Below are 21,222 nucleotides of genomic sequence, written 5' to 3'. Positions count from 1 at the left end.
AAGACAAGGGGTGGCGGCCTATGCATACATGTACAGTGCCTTGCGAAAGTATTCGGCCCCCTTGAACTTTGCGACCTTTTGCCACATTTCAGGCTTCAAACATAAAGATATAAAACTGTATTTTTTTGTGAAGAATCAACAACAAGTGGGACACAATCATGAAGTGGAACGACATTTATTGGATATTTCAAACTTTTTTAGCAAATCAAAAACTGAAAAATTGGGTGTGCAAAATTATTCATCCCCTTTACTTTCAGTGCAGCAAACTCTCTCCAGAAGTTCAGTGAGGATCTCTGAATGATCCAATGTTGACCTAAATGACTAATGATGATAAATACAATCCACCTGTGTGTAATCAAGTCTCCGTATGAATGCACCTGCACTGTGATAGTCTCAGAGGTCCGTTAAAAGCGCAGAGAGCATCATGAAGAACAAGGAACACACCAGGCAGGTCCGAGATACTGTTGTGAAGGCCCTGTTGTGAGGCCCATGATCACTCTGAATGAACTGCAGAGATCTACAGCTGAGGTGAGAGACTCTGTCCATAGGACAACAATCAGTCGTATATTGCACAAATCTGGCCTTTATGGAAGAGTGGCAAGAAGAAAGCCATTTCTTTAAGATATCCACAAAAAGTGTTGTTTAAAGTTTGCCACAAGCCACCTGGGAAACACACCAAACATGTGGAAGAAGGTGCTCTGGTCAGATGAAACCAAAATTGAACTTTTTGGCAACAATGCAAAACGTTATGTTTGGCGTAAAAGCAACACAGCTCATCACCCTGAACACACCATCCCCACTGTCAAACATGGTGGTGGCAGCATCATGGTTTGGGCCTGCTTTTCTTCAGCAGGGACAGGGAAGATGGTTAAAATTGATGGGAAGATGGATGGCGCCAAATACAGGACCATTCTGGAAGAAAACCTGATGGAGTCTGCAAAAGACCTGAGACTGGGATGGAGATTTGTCTTCCAACAAGACAATGATCCAAAACATAAAGCAAAATCTACAATGGAATGGTTCAAAAATAAACATATCCAGGTGTTAGAATGGCCAAGTCAAAGTCCAGACCTGAATCCAATCGAGAATCTGTGGAAAGAACTGAAAACTGCTGTTCACAAATGCTCTCTATCCAACCTCACTGAGCTCAAGCTGTTTTGCAAGGAGGAATGGGAAAGAATGTCAGTCTCTCGATGTGCAAAACTGATAGAGACATACCCCAAGCGACTTACAGCTGTAATCGCAGCAAAAGGTGGCGCTACAAAGTATTAACTTAAGGGGGCTGAATAATTTTGCACGCCCAATTTTTCAGTTTTTGATTTGTTAAAAACGTTTGATATATCCAATAAATGTCGTTCCACTTCATGATTGTGTCCCACTTGTTGTTGATTCTTCACAAAAAAAATACAGTTTTATATCTTTATGTTTGAAGCCTGAAATGTGGCAAAAGGTCACAAAGTTCAAGGGGGCCGAATACTTTCGCAAGGCACTGTAGGTAGCCTGGGTTTCACTGTGTGTTTGTGGGTGATTGTTCCTGTCTCTGTGTTTGCACCAGATAGGACTGTTTTGAGTTTTCACATTTCTTGTTTTTGTTAGTTTGTTCATGTGAAGGGATTTATTAAAACATGAATCAAAACAACCTGGTCCGCCTGCCTGGTCCGCCTCTCGTTCAGATGAAGAAATCCATTACAGTTACATTCGTCCGGTTTTGTCCAAAATGTTATGTCATTGAAACTGAATCAATGTACCAGGCCAGCTTTAATTTACAACCTGATAACAATATTGTTTGTACTACCAAGAAATGTATTGGTGAATTATATTAATCATGCATTGAACTGCATCCATTTATTCTGCCAACAATGCCTTACTGTACGTCATGTAATTTTCTGTCAAATAGAACCTATTTTTTAAACTTTACATGAAGTTGGTTTTGTAGCATAAACTGTGAATTGAATCTTTTTGGCTGACTTTAGCATTGTCTCTTTGTTTCATCTCTGCAAAGTACTTAAAACGCTGACAGTTCCACTTCAAGTAATAGCCTTGATGACAGAGGCATACATATACATGACTTTACAATATTAATATCAATGTACAATTATTAAATCTCTGCAAAGCCCTGGCTATAGTCTACACTACCCCTCATCTTCCTCCTCCTCCTACTCCACATCCCTCCCTTTTGTTTTCTCACATGAACCGAACAAGTGAGGGACCTGCTGTAAATTAATAGAGGGCTTGTCTACAGTCTCCAGGGCCCCTGGTGTGTTCAACTCAACTGTAAGAAAATGAATTTTCAGCTTCATGTGCTTAATACAATTTATTAACATTGGCAAGGAGTATGTTCTTTTAAAATAGAAAGAAAAGAAACAAGCAACTGGTGCAAAGGTCTGTTTGTTCTGATCGAATAACACACACACACAGGCAGCTTTCTGCCAGACTCATCCCTTTTCTAGGTCAATGAACAGAGAGAGAGATCTCTGGTAAGGCTCCTTCACAAACAACATAGTTCCTTCGGAAAGTATTCAGACCCATTGACTTTTTCCACATTTTGTTAGGTTACAGCCTTATTCTAAAATTGATTCAATTGTTTTTTTTCCTCATCAATCTACACACAATACCGCATGACAAAGCAAAAACAGTTATAAGAAATAACTGAAAAATTGCATTGTCTTGGCTGTGTGCTTAGGGTTGTTGTCCTGTTGGAAGGTGAACCTTCACCCCAGTCTGAGGTCCTGAGCACTCTGTAGCACGTTTTCATTAAGGATCTCTCTGTACTTTGCACCGTTCATCTTTGCCTCGATCCTGACTAGTCTCCCAGTCCCTGCCGCTGAAAAACATCCCCACAGCATGATGCTGCCAAAGTAGGGATGGTGGCAGGTTTCCTCCAGACGTGATGCTTGGCATTCAGGATAAAGAGTTCAATCTTGGTTTCATCAGACCAGAGAATCTTGTTTCTCATGGTCTGAGAGTCTTCAGGTGCCTTTTGGAAAACTCCAAGCAGGCTGTCATGTGCCTTTTACTGAGGAGTGGCTTTCATCTGGCCACTCTACCATAAAGGCCTGATTGATGGAGTGCTGCAGAGATGGTTGTTCTTCTGGAAGGTTGCCCATTTCCACAGAGGGACTTTAGAGCTCTATCAGAGTGACCAACGAGTTCTTGGTCCCCTCCCTGACCAAGGCCCTTCTCCCCCAGATTGCTCAGTTTGGCCGGGCGGACAGCTCTAACTTGGTGGTTCCAAACTTCTTCCATCTAAGAATGATGGAGGCCACTGTGTTCTTAGGGACCTTCAATACTGCAGACATTTTTTGATACCTGTCCCCAGATCTATGCCTCGACACAATCCTGTCTCGGAGGGCTAAGGACAATTCCTTCAACCTCATGGCTTGGTTTTTGCTCTGACATGCACTGTCAACTGTGGGACCTTACATAGACAGGTGTGTGCCTTTCCAAATCATGTCCGAACATTTAAATTTACCACAGGTGGACTCCAATCAAACCTCTCAAGGATCATCAATAGAAACAGGATGCACCTGAGATCAATTACTATGAAATATGAAAATAGCACATATGGAATCATGTAGTAACCAAAAAAGTGTTAAACAAATCAAACTATATATTAGATTTCAGAATCTTCAAAGTAGCCACCCTTTGCCTTGATGACAGTTTTGCACACTCTTGGCATTCTCTCAACCAGCTTAGTGAGGTAGTCACCTGGAATGCATGAACAGGTGTGCCTTGTTAAAAGTTAATTTGTGGATTTTTTATGCTTTTGAGCCAATCAGTTGTGTTGTGACAAGGTAGGGTTGGTATGCAGAAGATAGACCTATTTGGTAAAAGACCAAATCAATATTATGGCAAGAACACCTCAACATCAACCTTTCAGAGGAGACTGTTTGAATCAGGCCGTCATGATGGAATTGCTGCAAAGAAACCACTACTACCGGACACCAATAAGAAGAAGAGACTTGCTTGGGCCAAGAAACAAGAGCAATGGACATTAGACCGATGGAAATCTGGTGGATATCAATAATTTGAGATTTTTGGTTCCAACCGCCGTGTCTTTGTAAGAAGCATAGAAGGTGAACAGATTATCTCCGCCTGTGTGGTTCCCTGTGTGAAGCAAGGAGGAGGATGTTGTGGGAGTGTTTTGTTGGTGACACTGTCTGTGATTTACTTGGAATTCAAGGCACACTTAACCAGCATGGCTATCACAGCATTCTGCAGCGATATGCCATCCCATCTGGTTTGGGCTTAGTGGGACTATTATTTTTCAACAGGACAATGACCCAACACACCTCCAGGCTGTGTAAGGGCTATTTGACCACGAAGGAGAGTGATGTAGTTCAGATGACCTGGCCTCCACAACCACCTGACCTCAACCCAATTGAGATGGTTTGGGATGAGTGCCCAACATTTGGCAGGAGGTTAGTTTCCACCTCACTTTCTGGGCAGTGTGCACATAGCTTGTCTTCTCTTGAGAGCAAGGTCTGCCTACAGCAGCCCCCCTCAATAGCAAGGCTATACTCACTGAGTCTGTACATAGTCAAAGTGTTCCTTAATTTTCGGTCAGTCACAGGTATTCTGCCACGGTGTACTGTCTGTTTAGGTCCAAATAGCATTATTTTTGCTCAGTTTTTTTTGTTAAATCTTTCCAAAGTGTCAAGTAGTTACCCTTTTTATCATGATTTGGTTGGGTCTAATTGTGTTGCTGTCCTGAGGCTCTGTGGGGTCTGTTTGTGTTTGCCTAGGGGACTCTTCTCCAGTTTCATCTCTCTGTAGGTGATGGATTTTTTATCCTCTAAGCAATAGGTGTCCTTCCACCGGGACGTTTGAGCTGATTAGCATGACGTTGTCAGTAACAATAACATTTCCCAGGACATAGACATGTCTTATATGGGCAGAAAGCTTAAATGATTGTTAATCTAACTGGATTGTCCGATTTACAGTAGCTATTACAGTGAAAAAATACCACGCTATTGTTTGAGGAGAGTGCACAACAACAACACTTTTATCACCACAACTGGTTTGATACATTCACCGCTTAATGTACTTACATTCAGTAATCTTGCTCTGATTTGTCATCCTGAGGGTCCCAGAGATAAAACGCTAGCGTAGTTTTGTTTGATAAAATCAATTTTAATATATAATATAGGAACTGTGTTCTAAACTTTGAACCCCTGCTGTTTCTGGCCCCACACCCACACCACCCGGCCATCTAGATGTGTGAAGGATAGTGTCTTTTCTGTAGGGAAGCTAATTTTCCATCATGTATGACTTTCCTGGGAGGGTGTAAACTTAAAAATGTGTATTACCATATAATTTTTGTATGTTCTCTATAGTTATGTACTTAAATGTATAAATTGACCAATTTGGCAAATTTGGGCAGACTTGATACAAAATGTTTGGATTTTTGCAAGGCTTCACTGGATCAGTCTGACACTTTGCACATGGACTGCTGCCATCTAGTGGCCAAAATCTCAATTGCGCCTAAACTGCAATATTATATTATGGTCTTTCTCTTGCATTAGAAATAAAGCAATTCACACATCTGGTACCAGATGTAATGTGTTATATTCTCCTACGTTCATTTCACATTTCCACAAACTTCAGTGTTTCCTTCCTCAAATGGTATCAAGAATATGCATATCCTTGCTTCAGGTCCTGAACTACAGGCAGTTAGGTTTGGGTATGTAATTTGCAAAAACGGGTCCCATCCTTAAGGCCAGGCACCACAGTCAAAAATTGAGATTTTGCTTCCTTCTGTCATCCCATGCATCCCATGTTGGGATATTTTGCAACTATAACTTTCATACTATCATAAATTATACAAATACATCGGCAATAATGTATATAAATACTTTATTTGTATCACTTTATCCCAACTCCATCAACTACACCTACCATAAATGTAGAACTTTAACCGCTATTTTTAAAACTCCATGTTGAATCATATATCATTCAAAAGCTTGTTTTCCGGAGCATGTGATTAGCTAATCCATTCATTGCCATATCGTTTGTAGAGGTAGTGCATCGTGCTGAAAGATTAGTAATTTACTGACATCTGATTGGTTACTGGCATTTAAAGGCCTTTTTCAGCAACCTGATTGGTTAAAATGCCTCACATGCCGCGCAGCACTTCCTTGTTTGAAAATATCTCCCGCGAAGAATCTACGTAAAGAGAGACAAATTAGAAAATCGCGAAGAATATACCTACAGTATGTGAATAAAAATAGGCGATCTCAGTAAGCCAATGCGAGAAAATCAGTGAATTAAATAAAAAATGTGCCTGATCAGCCGATCGAGGCAGTGGCAGTGCAGGAGGTGGCCAGAAGCAGCGCGTAGAGACGCAAATTAGTTGAGATGAAGATGACAACTAGCAGCGGCCAAGCAGACAGCAGACAGCCAACAGTGCCTTTTATTCCACATGTCACAAATAAACCAACTTGTACATGATTTGATTTGCCCTAAGCGTCTAAACACTGGACCGAAAATCACCATAGACACCATTATGTAATTCTGTAATTCTGTCATGATAGAATGTGCAGACTATGAAGGTGATCATGATGAATTTAGGAGGAGTGTTTACACTTCCTCCAGGCTGCAGGAGTGCTCCAGGGGTGATGATGCATTTGATATACATGTGAGGATATTCCTTCTCGCCCATGAACTTGTACTTGGTTATGCAGCTCTAAAGAAAATAAGCAAAGTCCTAGAGGGATTGCTTCCTTGCTTCTCAGCTCATATCAGAGACATGACAGGAGAATGACAGGTAAATAAAAAGGGAGAGTGGCCCAATATATGGTGACTTGCTGTGTGTAAATAATAGTTATTTCTTTGCTCCAGCAAATGTATTCAAAGTTAATAAAACAGAGTGATAAGGAAACATAACTATACAATGAGACTGTAACATAGACCTACACTGTCATATGGCTGTAGCCTAATGTGATTAGTGAGAAATTAGCTTTACATAAAGTAAAACCATGCTGATATGCTAATATTTATGTCGGGTACCATGCTGATATTTAGTCCTGCAGTTATGACTGTAATGTAGACATAGCAGAGTTGCTGAAGGAGGATGAGGATACCATCATAGACATTCATGTATCCTTCGATGGCACTTGGCACAAGAGAAGATTCACTTCCAACTACGGGATAGGTGTGTGCATTGGTGCTGGTGCCAGCGAGCCCTAGAAAGTAGTGAAGATCCTCTCAGTCACAAAAACCATGGAGGCCATACATTTTAATAGAGAGGTTGCACATAAAATGGTACCTGTATATCATAGGATGTCAAATGATAACCTCCTCAAAAGAATGTAGCACGGAGGAACCCAGAATTCAAATGAATGTCTGAACTCTGTAATATGGTCGCGATGCCCCAAAACTGTCTTCGTGTGCAAAAGCCGCACTGACGGAGCAGCCAGTATGGCAGTAGCCACATTTAATGGGGGGGAGCCACTGCTATATCAAAGTTGATGAACAAATTGTGGTTTGACAGCACTTTGATGACACTGGATGCAATTACAGAAGCTGCTTCAATGGAGTGTGCCAATCGTAGGTGTAGGTCCCATATCACAGTCAAGGAAGTAAAGAGGGACCAGCAACAACTCAAAGGGCCTTACAAAGGGCCTTACATATTGGGCAGGCATGGCTGATAAGTGTTCTGCACATTGAGAGCCTTACATATTGGGCAGGCATGGCTGATAAGTGTTCTGCACATTGAGGGCCTTACATATGGGGCAGGCATGTGTGTGTTTGGAAATTTCCCCCAAGGATGAACCAGACTTGGCTGATTTTTTAAATTTTCCCATGATGTCAAGCAAAGAGGCACTGCGTTTGAAGGTAGGCCTTGAAATACATCCACAGTTACACCTCCAATTGACTCAAATGATGTCAATTAGCCTATCAGAAGCTTCTAAAGCCATTACATAATTTTCTGGAATTTTCCAAGCTGTTTAAAGGCACAGTCAACTTAGTGTATGTAAACTTCTGACCCACTGGAATTGTGATACAGTGAATTATAAGTGAAATAATATGTATGTAAACAATTGTTGGAAAAATTACTTGCACAAAGTAGATGTCCTAACCGACTTTCCAAAAGTATAGTTTGTTAGCAAATTTGTGGAGTGGTTGAAAAACTAGTTTTAATGACTCCAACTTCCAACTTCAACTGTATATTATCATCATGTGAATGATAGTGGCAAGGAGAAGTAATCAACATTTAAAATGAAAGGTCATTGGAAGAGAAAATGTGAACTCTAACATAGTCTTTTAGCTAGAAACGTATCTTAGTGGCATAGGGAACATTTTGCTCTTATTAAGCACATTTTCTGTGATTCTACAACTTTTTTCCATTGACTCTGGGATTTTTTTTTGCAGTTTTAAAGCTAATCTCCAGCAATTATACACTGTTCACAGTTTTACAGCTTATTTCCTGCTATTCTATGCATTTTGTCATGACTAACGCTGTGTTTCATTGCTCAAACATAACAAAATGGCCATGTGCCCTGAATACCCAGTTTTTGTCATTTGATTCTCCCTGACTTTCTAGCTTTTATTTCGTTGTTAGTTCTCAAATATGATATTATTAAACAATTATATAGTGCAATATCTTTTCTGCATGCTTTCTATCTGGTTTTAGTAACAGTTTTTCCATGTTTTATCTTACCACTTAAACAGCCTGTCTGATAATTTTCTACCTCGGCAGACCCCAGTTTGAAAACTCCTCCTCTAACTCACTGCCCAGGTGTGTATCCCCTCGACCTCTGAACTAAACACCAAACACACGGTGCCTCAAAAACACACACCTAGCTGCAGAGACAGCCATACTGATCAGGGGGTCAAAACTCTCACACCATCTACAGTGCCCTTGTGAGCTCTGTGTGTGTGTGTGGTACCTGGTGTTTAGTTCAGTGTGTGTGTCTGTGCGTGTGTGTGTGTGCAACATAAGGACACACTGATTGGTCCTTCCAGGATTTCATAACATCTCAAGTTTTCCCATCCAAACTTTTAATATCTCTCTACAGCTCTGCACAGGGACACTCCAAAGCCCTGAGGTTTGATAACTCTAAACAAGTACTTTGGAAACTTTAATATCTTCTACAGCAGCCAGGGGACCCAGCCCTCCCTTAGGTCCAGTTCCTTATTGAAGAGGGGGCCTTTATAAAGTCATGCTATAACAGAGGCGGTTATCATTAAGAGTGCAGGATATAGTCAGTAGTACATCTTCCAACACATTCATTACAACAGGGATTATTATTTGAATATGATGGGAGAGGGAGAGGGAGGGATAAAAAGTGAAAGAAATGCAGATAAGGGAGGGGAGGAGGTGGTGAAGGAGAAAGGGTAAGATAGGGAGACAGAAGAGAAAGAACTGAAAAGGAAAATGATAAGAAATTGCTTCTTGTGGCCCTCTTCCAATTATTTACCCCAAAGCTATGGGTGAAACTCATAAGTTAGCGACTCGAGAGGGATGTTTTTGTTCCGTGGGATTGGTCCAACTGTCATCTCCATCTTCAAAGACAGTCGTTGACACTCTGCCAGTGCTGCCAGAACATATCATGCAAGTAAACTTTGACCCAGGGACTTTGCTGCTGATTCCATTGCCATGGTTACAGCTGCACACAGCAGGAATCAGGACAACTCACCAGTGTTTTTTTTTCTGTTATTTTCCGTCGCTGTCAATACCAGCATCAACTTCAACTGTCATCAATCAGAGTGGTGGGCAGGTCAGGCCAGACTGGCAGTTTGATGCCTAGCGAATTATCGTTAGAGATACTTGGCTGAGCAACAACGTAAACATACATTCAGATAGAGGTGAGGTGAGTAATATTCATAAAAAACTATTCATGAACTTTCAGCTCTCTGGCTTTAGCGGAGCAAGTGGTATCTGACAGAAGCAATCAGAGAGCAGGTGGCAGTTCTGGGAGATGCTACATGGACAGAGATCACATCACATCAGAACTACTGACACTTAATGGACAGACATCCCAGCAGAGTTGTTGTCTGTGGTGTATATCTCCTCTCAGGTAGCATCAAAGATTTTTATAACTAAACCAAGATAGACCACAGGTTGTCGTTTCCAATGGGAACAAATGAGTCAAAGTGGGTAGAACAAGCAAGGAGGTGGGCAGAGCCAAGCACGAGCTAGTGATGTCCTCTTGGCGCATTCTAGTATACATCTGCATATTTCCATTAGTGAACGCCTACTCTGTGAAGTGTGCATCTGTAATAACTCAATTCACCTTTGCACTCCTTCTAAACGGTGCAATTTAAAAAACACTTTTGCAAAGGATAAAGTCCACAAAACTTAGTCCACTCTGTTCATAACAGATTCTAGATTCTAGAACAGAAAACTGTATGGAGATCAAATGTTTAGTCGATGAGAAAATGTGCATAATGTCGGGCAAAATCCATCTCGTTACATCTTCTCTCACTGCCGCCAGTAGGTTTCCTCTCACTACCATATTTGGTAGTGAGTGGTAATGCCAACCGGATGCTTCACATTTACACATCCGTCTCATTGTTCTATCTGTGGTAGCATCCTACTACATCTACACCCCCACAGCCACTCCAAATAAACAGATGACAGACACTAAAACTCTCTCACCCTTCTGCTGTGTAGCTCCAAAGTGATCCGTTTAATCATATTGGCAGTGATTTCTTCTCCATCAGTCTGAGCAAATGATCCCTAACAAAACCCATAAAGAATATGAATGATTTGGACTGATGTGGAATTTCAATTAGTTAGTTCTTACGAATGTGTTTGTTGGACAAAAGTGACACTTGCCAGACTCTTGATTAGAGACACAACAAAGTGTGTGCACCCAACTCCCAATATGCCCATGTCAAAAGTAGTGCACTATGTAGGAAATATAGTGCTATTTGAGAGAGAGAGAGAGAGAGAGAGAGAGAGAGAGAGAGAGAGAGAGAGAGAGAGAGAGAGAGAGAGATTATGTGCTGTAATGATGCCTCAGTGTATTGACTCTCCAGGTGCTGTGTACCCACACCTGCCAACATTATAGCCTCTATATCCTCTAGCTCAGGGGTTTCCTAACTGTTCTTGCCCAGGGACCCCCACCCAGGAAACCCACATCATACGTTAGCAAAATGAAAATACATATATCATCATCAGGTGAATGATTTTGGCAAGGAGAAGTAATCAACATTTTAAAATGAAATTATTTGGTAGATCGTTTTTCATTATTTTGACCTCCCCACAGGTCATTGGAAGAGGAAGTGTAAACTCTAAGATAGTCTATTAACTCGAAATCTGATCTTCCAGTCAGTTGTTTGTCTGAATGCAGGCGTCACAGAAACAAATAACTGACCATAGCTATCTGGATCACTAAGTTGATTACAGATTCTGAGTTGTTTTTTCTTCTTGTGTTAAGTAAGCGCGTCATACCCCAAAGACAGGTAGCGTTGGGCTAATTGACACACAGCCATCTGTCTAACATGGTTGCCTGGTGGTGTTCAGGGACTCAGCAACACATCAGTTAGCTAGCTACCACCTGGAGAAGCACAGCGACAGATGAACAGAGCTGAGACAGGATCCCCCTCCTTCCTGTTAACATTGGCCCCTGCAGGTCGGGGGCGTCGAGCGGTCAGGGAATGCTGTCAGCTCCATTTAGGGAGTGTGGTGGTGATGGGTGTCATGGCGATGGCAGGTGAACGTGAGGAGCGGTCGTGGGCGATCAGCGTCAGAGACGAGGCGAGGCACCGTGATGATATGACAACAGGTCTAACTGACGACCACCTACGTGACCGAGAGACCTCCCTGTCTCTGACTAGCTGAACCACTGTCTGGCGGTCTACCTGTCTGTGAAAAGCTCAAACTCTAAACGATACTTCTGAAAGTGAGCACACAAAGCTGACAGGTCTGCCCCTTGTAGTGCACACACACAAACACACACTGTGGCATGCACACAAACCCTCTGTCTTTCTCTCTCACACTCACCTTCTCTCTTTCAAACACACAAACACACAGACTCACACTCACAGTGAACGTCCCCGCCAGTCAGTATTTTATTGCTGACTTTTACAATAAAAAGGTCCGATTCAAGTTCTCTGCTGGACAGACAGAAATAAAATAACAACATAATGTGAAAACCTGCCAATTCCTTGGCTGTTTGATCCACACACACACACGCACGCACGCACGCACACACACACACACACACACACACACACACACACACACACACACACACACACACACACACACACACACACACACACACACACACACACACACACACAGTGAAAGTGCCATCCACTGACGGACTGAGATGCTTTTAGGGACTATAGAGAACAATGGTATTTAACTGGGAGGCTGGGACATTAACGTCTGTCAGGAACAACACAGCTTTACTCCATCTCTCCCCTCCTCACACTCCTTGCATCTCTTCTCCTCACACTTCCTCCATTCTACCAATCAGCTCAGCGCCCTATGAGAAAATCTACTTCTCTGCCAAACATCCCCACTGTCGAGACCCAGCCCCTACCGGGAACAATAAGAGGAAATCACCTTTAGACAAAAGGAGAAATAAAATATATATTTGAGTGACTCAGAGAAGTCCTATACAAAAGGCAGCAGAGCTTTGCCAAGTCCTATGCCTATGTCCAGCTGAACTGATGGAATGTTTCAGAGGCCACCACAAAGGTCCTCAACTCTGGTGATTAAATGTCAAGCAACTTCAAATTCATGTTGAACACTCAAACCGGCTGCAAAAAGCCACAGCTGCAGCATTGCCAATAAATACAGTACCAGTCAAACGTTTGGACACACCTACTCATTCAAGGGTTTTTCTTTCTTTCTTTCTTCCTACTATTTTCTACATTGTAGAATAATCGTGAAGACTTCAAAACTATGAAATAACACATATGGAGTCGTGTAGGAACCAAAAATTGTATTAACAAATCAAAATATATTTTATATTTGAGGTTCTTCAAATAGCCACCATTTGCCCTGATGACAGCTTTGCACACTCCTGGCATTCTCTCAACCAACTTTATGACGTAGTCACCTGGAATGGATTTCAATTAACAGGTGTGCCTTGTTAAAAGTTAATATGTGGAATTTCTTTCCTTCTTAATACGTTTGAGCCAATCAATTTTGTTGTGACAAGGTAGGGGTGGTATATAGCCCTATTTGGTGAAAGACCAAGTCCATATAATGGCAGGAACCGCTCGAATAAGCAAAACGAAAGGACAATCCATCATTACTTTAAGACATGAAGGTCAGTCAATATGGATCATTTCTTCAAGTGAAGTCGCAAAAACCATCAAGCGCTATGATGAAACTGGCTCTCATGAGGACCGCCACAAGAAAGGAAGACAAAGAGATATCTCCGCTGCAGAGGATAAGTTCATTAGAGTTAACTACACCTCAAATAAATGAGTAAGTAACAGACACATCTAAACATCAACTGTTCAGAGGAGACTGTGTGAATCCGGCCTTCATGGTCGAATTGCTGCAAAGAAACCACTACTAAAGGAAACGAATAAAAGAAGATACTTGATTGGACCAAGAAACACGAGCAATGGACATTAGACCCGTAGAAATCTGTCTAAATTTTGTGATATGTGGTTCTAACCACCGTGTCTTTGTGAGACGCAGAGTAGTTGAACAGATGATCTCTGCATGTGTGGTTCTCACTGTGAAGCATGGAGGAGGTGGTGTGATGGTGCTTTTCTGGTGGTGACACAGCATTCTGCAGTTATACACCATCAATTCTGGTTTGCGCTTAGTGGGACTATCATTTGTTTTTCATCAGGACAAAATATAAAATCTATTTTGATTTATTTAACACTTTTTTTGGTCAATAAATAATTCCATTTGTGTTACTTCATAGCAGTAATACAACCCTTGAATGGGAATGGTGTACTGTATGTTGGGTCGCAACCTGAATAACGAACCTTAGAACTATATGCAGAAGTGCTAAACGTGGCAATTAAACTGTGTGTGGTCGGGTAATAGGGAAAGCTTGGGTGAGTCATTCTATCTGTCTGCTTGACGGCTTCGCAGTGAGGCCGTTTCTCTCAGCGTGTGTTGACCCGTCCGTTTGAGGGGGGGAAGAAGGCGGTCCGTGTCTAAAGATGTCTTAAAGCCGTCTGTCCATTAAAGCTGTCTAATTTAAAAAGTGACTTCTCTCTCTCTCTCTCTAGTCAGGTGAAGAAGAGTCAGAGCTAGACAGATGAAAATCTTCATATGGATGGAAGAAAGAGTACAGTTCAGCAAAGAAAAGCCTAAAAATATAACAAGGTAGCCCGGCTGGTCATAATATGTGATAGACCAATCCGAGAAACTTCCATCCCTCTTCTCTCTGTGTGTGTTTGTGCTCCCATGTTCTCCTTTCCAAGCTGTGTTCCCCAAGAGAGCTTTGTGAGTGTTGAACCATTTTCTGTATGATGAAAGATCTGTCCGATCCACACCACAGTATCCAGCACAGCCAACACTTCTATCCCCTTGTCCTTGGTATAACCCCAAACCTGGCGCCCACCCACCTTCTCCCATCAGAGTGTGTTCCCATGTGGTTTCCCTTCCCACGTTCACCCTCTACACCCCCAATCACGGTGTGTTTCACACTGACTGCATGTCAGTACTGGGAGAGAGTTGGAGACATAGGGTCCTGCCAGATTAAATTACCTTCTCTACTACTATAACTCCTCCAAGCAACACACACACACACACACACACAAACGGGTGCTGCTATGCAGTGATCGGACAAGGAGTGCTTTTACAACAGCAAAACTACTCAATCAGGTAGCACTCAGGGGATGCACCATGCAACTATAGGAAATGAAGCTCTGCTCAATCAGGTATAACTATAGGAAAAGCAAGCCCTGCTCAATCAGGTATAACTATAGGAAAAGCAACCTTGCTCAATCAGGTGTAACTATAGGAAAAGCAACCTTGCTCAATCAGGTGTAACTATAGGGAAAACTAGCCCTGCTCAGCCTCGATAAGCTATATGAAAAGCAAGAAGCGAGGAGTAATAGACCCATGTGAGTTAGTGCAATCAGACACAGACAGTCTCAGCAGTAAGATATACATAAACCATAAACTGACCACTGAGGCAGGAAGCATCACTTCACCGTCTGTACAAAACATTAGGAACAACTTCCCTAATATTGAGTTGCACCCCATTTTGCCCTCAAAACAGCCTCAATTCGTCGGGGCATGGACTATACAAGGAGTCGAAAGCGTTCCACAGGGATGCTGGTCCATGTTGAATACAACGGTTCCCACAGTTCTGTCGAGTTGGCTGGATGTCCTTTGGGTGGTGGATCATTCTCGATACACACGGGAAACTGTTGAGCGTGTAAAACCCAGCAGCGTAGCAGTTCTTGACACACTCAAACCAGTGAGCCTGGCACCTACTACCATACCCTCTTCAATTAAATATTTTGTCTTGCCCATTCACCCTCTGAATAGGACACATACACAATACATGTCTCAATTGTCTCAAGACTTGAAAAATCATTTTTTAACCTGTCTCCTCCACTTCATATAAACTGAATTAAGTCGATTTAACAAGTGACATCAATAAGGGATCATAGCTTTCACCTGGATTTGGTGCCAGAGGGCCTGGATGTTGCTTTGGAGGCCACTACATGGGCCCCACCAGGAGAATAATCTACTATGTAGGGAGTGGGAATGCATACAGCCAGTTATATGCAGTATACTATAACAGTAACTAGTAAAGGTTCTACTTGGCTTGTCTGTAAGTGATACCCAGCAGCGCCAGAGTATTTATAACATACAACTGTCGCATGGAGAATGCTCCCACAGGGTCTGGGTTTCAAATACACTATTTTAGTACATTGAGAGGCACTATTACACTGTCTAAGTACTATGTAATGTAAAGTGAATCTAGACATGGCCAAGCCCCTGCCTTACAAAAAAAAAACTTTCACTGCTAACACTCAGGTTAAGCTGAGCCAGGATTGTCACCAGGGGAATTTTCCCTTTAAAGAAATGTTCCTTCTGAACTAGACAACTGTATATTCTACAATGAAAACGATAAAGATGTAAAATGGCCCCGGGTGAAATGGCAGCAGTTTTACGGGCGCCCAACCAATTGTGCGATTATGTGGGGTTTTTTTGCGTTATTTGTAACTTATTTTGTACATAATGTTTTTGCAAATGTATCTTACTGCAAAAAAAACTGCTTCTGGATATCTGGACAGCGATCACTCACCTCGGATTAGACAAAGATTTTTTCTTCACCAAGCAGGACGCACAGGACATTTTCCCGACATGGCCAACTTCCCAGTTGTTTTCAAGAGGAAGAGACGCAGGTACAGAGGACACAGAGCGGGATGCCTCGTGAGGATCCGCAGAAGGCTTGTGGGAAAGCTGCCGTTACCGTCAATATTACTCGCCAAAGTGCAAACATTGGACAAAAAATTAGACGAGGTACGATCATGAATATCCTACCAACAGGACATCAAAAACTGTAATATCCTATGTTACACGGAATTGTGGCTGAATGATGACATGGATATTCAGCTAGCGGGATATACACTGCACCAGCAAGATAGAACAGCACACCCCGAGGGGGTGGGGCGATTTGTGCATTTTTGTAAACAACAGCTGGTGCACGAGAATCTTCTGATAAATTGCAGGCCACACTAGCCTAGAGAGTTTTCAGCTATACTTTTCGTGGCTGTTTATTTACCACCACAGACAGATGCTGGCACTAAGACCGCACAGCTGTATAAGGAAATAAGCAAACAGGAAACCATTCACCCAGAGGCGGCGCTCCTAGTGGCCGGAGACTTTAATGCAGGGAAACTTAAATCAGTTCTACCTCATTTCTATCAACATGTTATTGATAGATGATAGATAACATGTCAAAATGTGCAAGCAGAGGGAAAACAATCTAAATCACCTGTACTCCACACACAGAGATGCATACAAAGTTCTCTCTCGCCCTTGCTTACAAGCAAAAATTAAAGCAGGATGCATCAGCGACTTGGTCCATAAAAAAGTGGTCAGTAGATGAAGTGCTAAACAACAGGACTGTTTTGCAAACACAGACTGGAACATGTTCTGGGACTCTTCCGATGGCATTGAGGAGTACACCACATCAGTCAATGGCTTTATCAATACGTGCATTGAGGACGTCGTCCCCACAGTGACTGTACGTACATACCTCAACCAGAAGCCATGGCTTACATGCAACATTCGCACTGAGCTAAAGGGTAGAGCTGCCACTTTCAAGGTGTGGAACTCTAACCTTATAAGAAATCCTGCTATGCCCTGCGACGAACCATCAAACAGGGAAAGCGTCAATTCAGGGCTAAGATTGAATGGTACTACACCAGCTCCGACACTCGTCTTATGTGGCAGGGCTTGCAAACTATTACAGACAGCCACGAGCTGCCCAGTGACATGAGCCTACCAGACGAGCTAAATCACTTCTATGCTCGCCTCGAGGCAATCAACACTCAGGCATGCATGAGAGTAGAAGCTGTTCCGGACGACTGTGTGATCACGCTCTCCGTAGCTGACATGAGTAAGACCTTTAAACAGACCAACATTCACAAAGCTGCGGGGCCAGACGGATTACCAGGACGTGTGATCCAGGCATGTGCTGACCAACTGGCAGGTGTCTTCACTGACATTTTCAACATGTCATTGATTGAGTCTGTAATATCAACATGTTTCAAGCAGACCACCATAGTCCCTGTGCCCAAGAACACGAAGGCAACCTGCTTAAATAACTACAGACCCATAGCACTCACGTCCGTAGCCATGAAATGCTTTGAAAGGCTGGTCATGGCTCACATCAACACCATTATCCCAGAAAGCCTAGACAAACACTCCAATTTGCATACCGCCCAAACAGATCCACAGATGATGCGATCTCTATTGCACTCCACACTGCCCTTTCCCACCTGGACAAAAGGAACACCTATGTGAGAATGCTATTCATTGACTGCAGCTCAGCGTTCAGCACCCTAGTACCCTCAAAGCTCATCACTAAGCTAAGTATCCTGGGATTAAACACCTCCCTCTGCAACTGGATCCTGGACTTCCTGACGGGCCGCCCCCAGGTGGTGAGGGTAGGTAGCAACACATCTGCCATGCTGATCCTCAACACTGGAGTCCCCTGGGGGTGCATGCTCAGTCCCCTCCTGTACTCCCTGTTCACCAATGACTGCATGGCCAGGCACGACTCCAACACCATCATTAAGTTTACAGACGACACAACAGTGGTAGGCCTGATCACTGATAACGACGAGACAGTCTATAGGGAGGAGGTCAGAGACCTGGCCGGGTGGTGCCAGAGTAACAACCTATCCCTCAATGTAACCAAGACTAAGGAGATGATTGTGGACTACAGGAAAAGGAGGACCGAGCACGCCCCCATTCTCATCGACGGGGCTGTAGTGGAGCAGGTTGAGAGCTTCAAGTTCCTTGTTGTCCACATCCCCAACAAACTAGAATGGTCCAAACACACCAAGACAGTTATGAAGAGGGCACGACAAAGCCTATTCCCCCTCAGGAAACTAAAAAGATTTGGCATGGGTCCTCAGATCCTCAAAAGGTTCTACAGATGCAACATCGAGAGCATGGTTGCATCACTGCCTGGTATGGCAATTGCTTGGCCTCCGACCGCAAGGCACTACAGAGGGTAGTGCGCATGGCCCAGTACATCACTATATCACAATATAATATATACAATATAATATACCCTGATGAAGACAGCTTGGCTGTCGAAACGTTGGTAATTACATTTTTGCATCTGAGCTCCTAGAGTGTGCAGCTCTCTTTTATTTTAGAGCCAGGTCTAACCCTGTTGTATTCGGTACAAGTGACAAATAAACTTTGATTTGATTTGATTTTGATTTGATTTGATTTGCTGTACGCCTCCCAGACCTGTCTCTGCAGAATTAAAAACACACATTGTCATTGTATTAGGTATCATGACAATGAAACTGCTGTATAAAGCATTGGACGTCGTATGTAAAAACTGTTCGTGTGCGTGCGTGCGTGCGTGCGTGACAGCGTTAAATAATAGACGAGTTTGCTTTCAGCAATCAAATCCTAACACACAAAGGAACGTGCGGATGTTTTAATCAAAATGACCGTTAACAGAAACAATCCCACCCCACGATGTAGTTTAATCTAAAACAACCGATTACAACATTTATATTCAAATTTAATTGATTGATCATAATCTCTTAATTATATGACAATAACATTACAGAGTGCAGTTCAGAGAATTTGAGTGCGATGTTATTAAACTATTCCAACCTGAGAAATGTTATGCCATCACATTTTTACAATTCTTCACGGACCGTGCCACCGGTAACAAAACATTGTGACACTTGACCCTTCTGTGAAGAATAGACAAATTAACTTAACTCAACAGAGCTAATTTTGCCATAGACTCAAAAAGTGACAGTCTTGAAATGAATGAAAAAAGTAGTTATTGGATATCCTTGTAGGCTAATTTCAACGACTAAAACAATATACTACCTTATTGGAAGTTATCTTCAGTAATTAGACGTGACCGTCCGACCAAATTATGATAACAGCTATGATCACCTTTCATAACATAAAACAAATAAAACGAATAATAGCACTCTAGTTTTCCAATTACTAAGTTACATGTTTATTACAGCTTAGAAACATGTGCCCAGTCAGTGCTCACAAATGCCACGGACAGCCCAGCCAACTGTCCTTTCACAGGTGCGCAGCGGTGCTGTTCGTGACTCCCAATAAACAAAACACGTTATTGTCTTTACCTGTTGGCCCTTGGTCCATAGTATCAGTGTAGATCCCGAAGACCAGCATCAGTAGAATCACTCCGCTATACATTTTAACGTTTTAGTCCAGCTCCCGTTATCAGACGAAATCCTTGTAGTGAGTGACTGCGGCAGGACTGTTCCAAAGTTGTCCGCTCATTGATGACTGAATTCCTTGCTGAAAAGAGTCAACCCCCATGCAAAACACACTGGCAATTTCAGCCGCTACAGCTGACGTAGGGGCAAAGAACGATAAAAGAAACCTTACTTCACTAAGCGCCGGCAATCAAGTGGTCAAATACAGGTCTACAGCGCCGCCATGCGGTAGCTTTGTATTGCAGCGACACAATCATATCCCCCCAAAAACATTTTCTCTACAAATTAAACACTGATTTTGTGTGAGTGGAACATCTTATATTAATTAGCATTTTATATTGAAACCAACCATAACCATAACGATGTTCAATGCCTAATTGATATGGATATATGCAAATGTCAATACCTATGTTATGCCTCAACAGAATATGCTGTACATACAGTACAGTCTTTATGTATTTTTCTTAGCAGCAGAGACAGAGTGGGAGGGAGTTGTAGGCTACTCCAGATGCCTGTGGTGGGTGGGTGAAATGCAGCAGGAGGAGAATGAGGGGAAGAGGAAGGTTTGGAGACTCCATGGTCACTTACAACTTGGCACTCTGGTTGAATCAACGTAATTTCCACATAATTTCAATGAAATTACATTGAACCAATGTGGAATAGACGTTGAATTGACATCTGTGCCCAGTGGGTAATACCATCACAAGACAGCAAGAGACTCACCCCCCCCCCTCTCTCTCTTTCTCTCTCGCTCTAGCTCTACCTCTCGTTATACTCTGTCACTGTACCTCTCTCACTCCCTCACTACACAGACTTCCATACTGGCCTGGAAACCAGCATGAAGAACAAAGTGCATGAGAGGAGGGAAATTATGAGGAAACGGAAGAGAGAGAGTGGGTAGGCTTGCAGGCATCAGAACCATGGCTCTAGCCAGCCAACCAACTGTAAGGCCAATGCAACAGATGGAGGCTCATAGCAGAATAATGTAATCTATGACACAGGAGTGGTACGTTTCAGGTAATGTAGTAGCTATTTGAAGAGTCTCTACATCCATCTAAACATTACTTAGGCAGTTCTTTGGCTCCAAAGGTGCAGCACTCAACTAAAACGTCTGTAAAATATGCAGACTTTTCTCAGTTACAACGTTGCTCTCTTTTCCTGTGCAAGCATTTGACTCAGATAGTCAGACAAATTACCATACATCTGAATGATGTATATCGAAGATCAGGACACTGTCCTCTTTAGAAAGTTATGAACATAATCAAACCACTTTAGCCGCAGGCACTCAATTTTTCCGATTTGAAAATGTTCCAGAGTCCGTAGAGTCTTAATCTCCTGATGGAAAGCAATCAGCATTTACAGTACTTT

General features: G+C 42.5%; 1 protein-coding gene and 1 pseudogene across 8 annotated transcripts in view; one reads left to right on the top strand and one right to left on the bottom strand.

The window, feature by feature from the left end:
• LOC109908408 (intelectin-like) overlaps positions 1-11,791 on the top strand; it is a 38,501-nt pseudogene extending 26,710 nt beyond the window's left edge.
• LOC109907395 (receptor-type tyrosine-protein phosphatase U) overlaps positions 1-19,983 on the bottom strand; it is a 270,543-nt gene extending 250,560 nt beyond the window's left edge. For all 8 annotated transcript variants that reach the window (XM_031793448.1, XM_031793451.1, XM_031793454.1 and 5 more), the window contains exon 1: positions 19,759-19,983. In XM_031793448.1, coding sequence (XP_031649308.1) covers positions 19,759-19,831 — 73 coding nt within the window. In that variant the 5' untranslated portion in view covers positions 19,832-19,983. The remainder of the gene's footprint in view (positions 1-19,758) is intronic.
• Positions 19,984-21,222: the final 1,239 nt, after the last annotated feature.

The sequence above is a fragment of the Oncorhynchus kisutch genome, linkage group LG17 (assembly GCF_002021735.2).
Source record: "Oncorhynchus kisutch isolate 150728-3 linkage group LG17, Okis_V2, whole genome shotgun sequence".
In the NCBI taxonomy this organism is placed as follows: domain Eukaryota; kingdom Metazoa; phylum Chordata; class Actinopteri; order Salmoniformes; family Salmonidae; genus Oncorhynchus; species Oncorhynchus kisutch.
This window is presented reverse-complemented; position numbering and strand designations above follow the sequence as displayed.